The sequence below is a fragment of the Prinia subflava genome, chromosome 8, assembly GCF_021018805.1.
Source record: "Prinia subflava isolate CZ2003 ecotype Zambia chromosome 8, Cam_Psub_1.2, whole genome shotgun sequence".
NCBI lineage: Eukaryota > Metazoa > Chordata > Aves > Passeriformes > Cisticolidae > Prinia > Prinia subflava.
Window position 1 is genome coordinate 15,577,022 of NC_086254.1, and position 9,250 is coordinate 15,586,271.

The 9,250-nt window shown below is 56.9% G+C and overlaps 1 protein-coding gene across 3 annotated transcripts; it reads right to left on the bottom strand.

Moving 5' to 3' along the window:
- Positions 1-738: 738 nt before the first annotated feature.
- On the bottom strand, positions 739-9,198 carry ARMC6 (armadillo repeat containing 6). Of its 3 annotated transcripts, none has more exons than XM_063403465.1 (8): positions 9,064-9,198; positions 8,132-8,285; positions 7,670-7,752; positions 6,060-6,630; positions 5,211-5,356; positions 3,674-3,805; positions 3,113-3,250; positions 739-1,909 (listed from the first exon to the last, which is right to left on the bottom strand). In XM_063403465.1, exons 2-8 carry the CDS (start codon positions 8,250-8,252, stop codon positions 1,697-1,699), a joined length of 1,404 nt encoding a protein of 467 aa, XP_063259535.1. In that variant the 5' UTR covers positions 8,253-8,285; positions 9,064-9,198; the 3' UTR covers positions 739-1,696. The 3 variants fall into 3 exon arrangements, with proteins under 3 accessions (XP_063259535.1, XP_063259534.1, XP_063259533.1); XM_063403464.1 differs by lacking the exon at positions 9,064-9,198 and adding an exon at positions 8,761-8,963; XM_063403463.1 differs by lacking the exon at positions 9,064-9,198 and having other exon boundaries at positions 739-1,906.
- Between the last annotated feature and the right edge of the window lie 52 nt (positions 9,199-9,250).

Genomic DNA, 9,250 nt, shown 5'->3' on the forward strand with positions numbered 1-9,250 from the left:
CCGGACAGCCCCACCGGGGAGCCCCGGCGAGTGCCGGGCTGGAGGAGCGACAATCCCGCCCGGTTCCACCCTGCAGCACCGCTGCGGGGCACGGAGATCCCGCCCGATCGCACCGGGGAGCGCCCGGGGTTCCCAGCCCGGCAATCCCCGTGGCCCCTCAGGGCTCAAAGCCCGGGGCCTCCAGCAGCTCTCGGTTAAAGGGGAAGGAATTTAAATTTTGAGCCGCTGTTCGATTCTCCCGCAGCCTCTGGGGCTGCTTTTCCCCCACCCAAACCCAGCAGAAAGGCAAAGCTCGGGAGCCACGGGCTGCACCGGACCCGCCGCCCTCAGCAATCCTCCCAAACGCGATTCTGCATCTCTCCACCAGCTCCTGCCCCTCTGCCGGGAAGGAGCGCGGCCCTTTCCCCACCGCGGGCTCAGAGCAGCGCACAAACCCCTCCGGCTCTGCCCCGGCGGGCGGAGAGGAGCCGGGCAGCCTCTGCTGCTCCTCCGCGGGGGTAGGAGGAGGAGAGGAGCCGGGCAGCCTCTGCTCCTTCTCCGGGCAGCCTCTCCTCCTCCTCCTCCGGGCAGCCTCTGCTCCTCCTCCGCGGGGGCAGCAGGAGGCTCTGCAGGACTCGCTGACCTCTGCGATCTGTGGAGGTTTCACTCACAAACTCAGGCTCCGAGGAGTTTCCCAGCACCTCGATTTTCCTGCCACACACACACAAAAAGGCTCCACGAAAGAGCCAGGCAGCCCTGGAAGGTTTGTATGGTTTATAAGGTCACTGTTTCTACAGAGAATGTGACATTAAAAACATCCACTCACAAAACCAGCGGCGGGCAGCGGCGCAGGAGGGAGGCTCAGCACCACAACAGCCCCGAGCTGAGACTCCAGAGCCTTTCTGGGCCTGCTCTGCCCACAAATCCACAGTTCTGCCTCAGTCCGTGAGGCTCTTGGCCGCTTCAGTGCAGTCAGAGCACTCCTGGATCCACCCCAGGAGGTGACAGATTCCCCCACTCTGGAATCCCCCCATCACTGCCAGCCCCTGCCTGCTCCCCTCACTGAGGGACAACACAAACCTTCCTCCTGGATGCCAACGGTTCCTTTGGGTGTTATCCCAAATCCTCAGCCTTTTGTTTGTTGTTGTTTCAGACGTTACGCTGGCGGAAAAATCCCAAACACAGCAGCGACACAGGAGTGGGGTGAGCAGTAAAAGAACAGGGAACGGGACGGAAGGAGAATTCACAAACGCTGCGAGATTCCTCCTCATCCTGCCCCTGACCAGGGGGACAAACTGGGACCAGCAGCCAAACTCTGGGCAGGAGAGAGCCCCTCGTGCTGTCAGAGCAGCGGGGACAGCCCCGTCCTGAGCACTGCCAGGGGGAGCAGATCATCTTCAGCCGTGAGATGAGCCAGGGAATGATCACTACACAGAGCAGATCATGCAGCCCGTGGATGCAGAAAGCCATTTGCAGCTGTAGCTCCCGAGGACGGGGAAAAGAAAGTTCCCTGCAGCCTCCCAAGCCGGGCGTTCGCTTCGGATATCCCAGCCAGGCGTTGTTTCTGTGCTGGCAGCTCCTCCCACGAGGTTGCAGGGGTGGAATTCACTGAGCCAGGCCGCCCTTCTGGCCCGTCCACAGCGAGGTTGCAGGGGTGGAATTCACTGAGCCAGGCTGCCCTTCTGGCCCGTGCACAGCGAGGTTGCAGGGGTGGAATTCACTGAGCCAGGCCGCCCTTCTGGCCCGTCCACAGCTCCCGCAGCTCCACGGCGCAGCCCAGGTCCCTGAGGGCAGCCCTGGCCACGTCGTCGCAGTCCCTGTGCGCCGCCCTGGCCTCGCAGATCAGGCTCTCGGCGCCCATCTCCAGGATGGGCCGGGACAGGGCGCGGCTGCGCGACACCAGGTTCCGGATCAGCATGCAGGCCTGCTTCTGGGGACAGGCAGGACAGCGTCACGGGGCTGCGGGGGGCACTGGGGAGGCACAGGGGGCTGTGGGGATGTAATGGGGGCTGGGGGGAGGCACTGGGGTCACTGGGGGCTGTGGGGAGGCACTGGGGGTCATTGGGGCTGTGGGGAGGCTCTGGGGGTCACTGGGGGCTGTGGGGAGGCACGGGGGAGGCACTGGGGGCTGTGGGGAGGCACGGGGGAGGCACTGGGGGCTGTGGGGAGGCACGGGGGAGGCACTGGGGGCTGCGGGGAGGCTCTGGGGGTCACTGGGATCTGTAGGGAGGCACTGGGGGCTGCGGGGAGGCACTGGGAGCTGTGGGGATGTAATGGGGGCTGTGGGGAGGCACTGGGGTCACTGGGGGCTGTGGGGAGGCACAGGGGACTGCAGGGAGGCACTGGGGTCACTGGGGGCTGTGGGGAGGCTCTGGGGGTCACTGGGGGCTGTGGGGAGGCACTGGGGGCTGTGGGGTGGCTCTGGAGGTCACTGGGATCTGTAGGGATGCACTGGGGTCTGTGGGGAGGCACTGGGGTCACTGGGGATGCACTGGGGTCACTGGGGAGGCACTGGGGTCACTGGGGAGGCACTGGGGGTCACTGGGGTCTGTGGGGAAGCCCAGGGGTCACTGGGGTCACTGGGGATGCACTGGGGTCTGTGGGGAGGCACTGGGGTCACTGGGGTCTGTGGGGAGGCACTGGGGTCACTGGGGTCTGTGGGGATGCACTGGGGTCTGTAGGGAGGCACTGGTATCACTGGGGTCTGTAGGGAGGCACTGGTGTCACTGGGGATGCACTGGGGTCTGTAGGGATGCACTGGTGTCACTGGGGTCACTGGGGATGCACTGGGGTCTGTGGAGATGCACTGGGGTCAGTGGGGATGCACTGGGGTCAGTCAGAATTTGATGAGCAAAAGTCCAAAAACCCCCCCAAACCCAGCCAAACAGAGGCAGAAGCATTCCTGCCTGAGCCCGCAGGTGCTGCGAGGCCTCACCTGCACAGCCACCTCCCGAGGGTGAGCCCTCACCTGCACAGCCACCTCCCGTGGGTGAGCCCTCACCTGCACAGCCACCTCCCGTGGGTGAGCCCTCACCTGCACAGCCACCTCCCGTGGGTGAGCCCTCACCTGCACAGCCACCTCCCGTGGGTGAGCCCTCACCTGCACAGCCACCTCCCGTGGGTGAGCCCTCACCTGCACAGCCACCTCCCGTGGGTGAGCCCTCATGGCCTGCAGGGCCGCCAGGGCGCCGCCGCCCTCCACGATGACGCTGCAGCTCTGGGGCTTGCGCAGGGCCAGCATGCACAGGGCTGCACAGCCCTGCTCGCAGATCTGCAACGCACGGCGGGCACCAAAGTGGGCTTGCTTCCCTTTCAGGGTGGGTTTTTGGGGTTGTTTTCAGCGTTTTGAGGTTTTTCCCACCACAGCGTGCAACGCAAACCGAGGGGAGGGTTGGAATAATGATCTTAGAGTTGTTTCCAAGCTTTAAAATTCTGTGTTTTGCACGCCAGAGATGTGATGTAAACACATTTTACACACAGAGATGTGTGTAAAACACATTCCCCATCACTCATCTGATTCAGGAGTAAGAAAAATAAAACACACAGTGGGGAAAAAAAACCCTAAATTCACACAGATATCAGCCAGGCATGCACTCCACAGCCGAGCACTCGAGGAAATAAAAAATAAATAAAATTTCACGTCCTGCAGCCCCATCCCCACCCCAGAGGGAATCCCTGGGCTCTGCAGGGTTACCTGAGGGTTGCCCAGGTGCTGGCTGATGGCCACCACGATGAGCTCGGTGGCCCCGGCGTCCACGAGGGCGTCCTTGACGTTGTCGTTGCCGGCCACGGCGCGGATGGTGCCGAGCACCTGCCTCACCACGTCCTGCAAAAAATAAAAATAAACGGCTCAAAAAGAGTTCTGAGAGATGGGAGAGCAGAGCTGAGCACCCCCAGCTCCTGGAAAACAACAGCTCTGCCCTCAGTCACCCCCTTGTCACACAAAGGGACCTCAAAAATCTCTGCCAGGCCAGCAGTGAAGGTAAAATAAATCAGATATCAACCTGTGGGACACAGGAGATCGGGACATCTGCACACACAACCAGTAGGATTAAACAGAAATTGTCTATTGTTTATATGAATCTATTTTTTTCAACATTTTAAGACCATTATTTACGTGTTTATGCATTACTTGATTGCTCTTTTTATTTTGTCTCTGTGTTTAGCATGCATTTTTTAGGTTAACCTGATTGGTTATAGGTTATCTTTTTGTGTGTCCTTTTTATCCAATTTTTGCATTCTTGGCATTTTGTTTTTTTAGGCTCTTCTTTCTTAATTTAGCACTGCTTCTGTTGTAGTAACCTCGATGAATTCTTGAGAGTTCTGCTAGGAATAACTAAAGATGGTTAGGCTGGTGCACATTATTCTTAAAGCTTTTAAATACATTGCTGTATGAGGTTTGAGCATCTAAATCCTCCTGAATTTCTAGCTGGAAACCAAACCAGGAAGGGTTTCTAGGTGGGAAACCAAACATTCAGCTTTGCAGAGCTCTGCTGGTGGAGGACACAGGAATAATAATTAATTCTGCATATAAATTAATATATAATATATAATTCTATAACATATAATTCTATAATAATTCTATTATTCTATATTTTCTAATATCTAATATTTCTATATTTTCTAATATCTAATATTTCTATATTTTCTATTTTCTAATTTTTCTATATTTTCTATTCTATATTCTATAATTTTATAATTCTATAAGATATAATTCTATAAGATAATTCTATGAGATATAATTCCATGAGATATAATTCCATGAGATATAATTCCATGAGATATAATTCCATGAGATATAATTCCATGAGATATAATTCCATGAGATATAATTCTATGAGATATAATTCTATGAGATATAATTCTATGAGATATAATTCTATGAGATATAATTCTATGAGATATAATTCTATGAGACATAATTCTATGAGACATAATTCTATGAGATATAATTCTATGAGATATAATTCTATAAGGTATAATCCTGCATATAAATTAATTAATAATAATTAATAATAACAATTCCTGTGTGCAATAATTCTGCCAAATTTTACCTGCAGAACATTTAATCCTGCAAATAGAGCTGTAAATAGGGATCAGAGGGGTTTCAACCCTAGTTCCACCTAAAATATTACATTTATTCACTAAAACTCTTTATCCTAAGGGGAACCTCTGTCCTCAGAATGAGATTTTCCCTGCAGGGAGCTCCCAGATGCCCTCCCCACGCTCACCGGGTGCTCCCTGCAGTCACCCAGCAGTGTCACCAGGAAATTGAGGCCCCCCAGGTCCACGATGTCCTGGCAGAACTCGTTCCTGACACAGAGGCGGGACAGGGTGGCACAGAGCTCGCTCAGGACCCCCGGGTTATCCGGGAAGGCTGCAGAGGGGAGAGGAGGGAGGCAGGAATTAATTAGAGGTGCTTTGATTAATTAAATGGGAATCAGCGTGGTTTTGTTTTAAATAGCAAACAGGAGAGGTGACAGAGCTGACTCTGCTCCCAGCAGAGACAACAGCCCCTAAAGCTGTAAAATCCTTCCTAAACACAGAGAGAAACTGCTCTGATGGGCTGGCTGCTCCAGGGGCTACCAAAACACCACTCTGGGCTCTCCCAGGGGACATTTCATCGATAAAATTAAACCCCATTTGAGTGACAAACTCCTGAATCAATAAAATTAAACCCCATTTGAGTGACAAACTCCTGGATCGAGGAGTTAAACCCCATTTGAGTAACAAACTCAAACCCCATTTAAGTGACAAATTCCTGAATCACCTCTGAGGATTTAAAAACCCCACAAACTCCTGAATCACCTCCAAGGGGTTAAACCCCATTTAAGTGACAAATTCCTGGATCACCTCTGAGGAGTTAAACCCCATTTGAGTGACAAACTCAAACCCCATTTGAGTGACAAACTCCGGAATCACCTCCGAGGAGTCAAACCTCACTTGAGTGACAAACTCCTGAATCACCTCTGAGGAGCTTCAAGTTACAAACGAAGCACAAGCGACTCCCAAGACAATGAGAGGAGAAACCCCGGGACATTCCCCATCAGGACCAACACCCCCGGGGGGTTTAATTTCACCTTTTGCAGCCTCGATGAGCACTCTCAACCCGTCGTTCTCCAGCACGATCATCTTGGCGTGGTCGTGGGCGTGCCCGAAGGGCACTCGGATGTCGTCGTCGAAAGTCATGACCCTGAGCGCCGCCGCCGCCGCCTTGACCACGTCGGCGCTGCGGCCGTGCCGGAGGATGGCCCCGGTGAGCAGGGGCAGCACGCCGGCCTGCGCCAGGCCCTGCCGGTTCCCCTCGTGCTTGAGGCAGGCGTGGCGCACGCAGCGCAGCGCGCTCAGCGTCGCCTCCGCGTCCTCCCGCCGCTCCCGCAGGCTGCGCAGCAGCAGCTCCCGCCCGGCCGCGTCCAGCAGGTCCGGCTGCCCGTCCAGCAGGGCGGACAGCGTGGAGAGGGCGTGGAGCAGTAAATCCCTGTCTGCTGAGGCCAGCTGGCAGGCACAGAGCACCACGGGGTAGGCGCCGTTGCGGCCGGCCAGGTAGCGGAAGGCGAGCTGCTCCCTGCACTGCGCCGCGAAGGAGGAGAGCAGCTGGGGCAGCTCGGCCAGGGCCGGCTCTGCCACGGCTCTGCTCAGGAGATCCAGGGTCTGTGGGACACACGAGGGTTAGTTTTGAATCTGAGCTGTGCAGGAGCAAGAGCAGTCTTGTTTTAGGCTGATAATCAGTTTGGTGTTACAGGAGCAAGCTGCTCCCTGCACTGCGCCGCGAAGGAGGAGAGGAGCTGGGGCAGCTCGGCCAGGGCCGGCTCTGCCATGTCCCTGCCCAGGGAATCCAGGGTCTGTGGGACACTCCAGGGGTTAGTTCTGAATTTGAGCTGTGCAGGAGCAACAGCCTGTTCCTGCTCTCAAAAAATCTGTGTATTTCTAAGTGAAAAATCAGTCTGCTGTTACAGGAGCAAGCTGCTCCCTGCACTGCGCCATGAAGGCTGAGAGCTGCTAAGGCAGCTCTGCCCAGGGGATCCAGGGTCTGTGGGACACACCAGGGGTTTGTTCTGCACTTGAACCGTGCAGGAACCAGAGCAATCTGAGCATTTTCAAGTGGAAAATCAGTCTGGTGTTACAGGAGGAATGGCTGTGCCCAAGAGCAGCGTTTGGGCTTCGTGCACAGAACCCTTGGAGGGACAGGGCCTTCCCTCTGGCACCACTGGCACACCTCCATGGGCACCAGTCTGACCAGTACCACATGAACTGGCTCCAACCAGCACATTCCAGCTCTGGAAGTGTCCCCAGCCACGTTGGATGGGGCTTGGAGCAACCTTTGGGGAACTGATGCCCACCTTGCCCCCAGCCCGGAGCCCCCAAACCCCCCTGGGCAGCCCCTGCCACCCTCCCCACGAGCAAATCCCTCCTGGTGTCCCCCCTGAGCCTCCCCTGAGCACCTCTGAGGCCGCTCCCTCCTGCCCCAGCCCCACCTCACCCTCCCACAGCCTTCCCTGAAAAGCACAAGCAGCTCTTGGAACTTTTTTACATTTGCAGAATAAATTGCTTCAAAGAGCTTCCAGAGAAATGGGGCAGAGGCAGGAGGTGGCCTAGTACTTATATTATTACTATTACTATTATTATTATTGTTATTATTATTATTATTAATTACATAATCCTGATCCTCAGCACCAATTTGAGCTCCTACCTGCAGGATTTGATGCTTTTGCCTCTGCCCGTTCTCAGAGGCAGGAGGTCGCACAGCCTTCACAATATTGCTCAGGTCCACACCTAAAAGGGGAAATAAAACCAAGTTTAACCCCGGTCCCAGGATAATTAAGAGTCAAATAAACAGCGTTAGTCCCAGCTCTAGGGAAAAGCTGCCAAGTTAACCAAAGATGAACTTGTTGTAAAGATGCTGAAATGCTCAATGTAAGGTCAAATTCAGCCTGGAACAAAGCCAGATTTCAATTGAGGTGGGGGAATAAAGAAGGAATTTAACTTCACTGCCCGAATTTTGCCCTCCAGCTTCCCTCTAAGCAGTTTTGCAGTCATAATTAATCCACAAAACCAAGCCAGCGTTAACGGTGTCCCCGTTCCACTTCACAGAGGCTCCTGCCCAAGGCTGCAGGAGCCTTTCAAACCCTGGGGTTTGTAAAACGCGCAATACCTTGGGACTCGAACTGCAGCACCGCCTCCCTCACGGCCTCCTCGGGCTCCATCTCGAACTCGGTGATGTTCTCCTGCACCGCCTCGTCGAACGTCTCCTGGGCGATCTGCTTGGAGCCCATCTTCCCTGGAGGGGAGGGATCCACCCCTGTGCGCTGCCGGCCACGGAGAACAGCGCTCGTTCGGTGAAAAACCCTCTAATGCCAACCACAGACCGAGCGAGGGGCAAAACCCTCTAATGCCAACCACAGACCGAGCGAGGGGCAAAACCCTCTAATGCCAACCACAGACCGAGCGAGGGGCTGCTTCTCCCTCAACACAAATCCTCACAGCTCCGGATCCAAAATATACACGGCCGCTTTTCTGCTTAATGGGGGAAATGCGGCAATTAAGAGGTATTTCAGGGTTTAGATGGGGTTTCAGGCACCGCTCACGGCTCCCGGCCCCTCAGCCCGCCCTGCCCCGCTTCCCCCGGGCTCCGCCGCATCTCACACCCCCTCAGCAGGCCCCGCCAGCCCGCGGGATCCCGCCCCGCAGCTCCCAGCGATGCGGAGAGAGCCCCGGAGGAAGGCGGCGGTGCTGCGGGAGCCCCGGGCCGCAGCCGCGGCCCCGCTGCCCCTCACGACCCACCTGGGCTCCCGCGGGCCGCCCCCGCCGGACAAAAGGCGAGGGAGGAACGGCCCCACTCGGCCGCCGTACGCCGGCCCCGCCCCATCTGCGCATGCGCCACCGCAGGAATTCGCGCCGCTCGCCCTCACCCCGAGCGAAAAAGAGCGCGGGGCTCCGCAGCGCGCGTGCGCACCGCTCCCGCGCGCGGCCGCCCCCACGCAGGCGGAGTACGCGCAGCGTGCCCGGGCGCGCCCGCAGGGGGCAGCGGCTGCTCCCTTGGAACGGGAGGCCGCCGGCCGCTCCCCTCGCTCCCGTCCCGCTTACCGGCAGCGCGCCCACACCGTTAGTACCGGTCCACGCCCGCACCGCCCGCCTGCAGGGGATGAGGCGGCGCCGCGCGGCGCAAGCGCGGCGGGGTCCGGGGGCGTGGTTTACCCACGAGGGGGCGTGGTCACAGTGAGGGCGGGGCGCGATTAGGCCGGTATTGGGCGTGGCCTAGACGGGGCGTGGC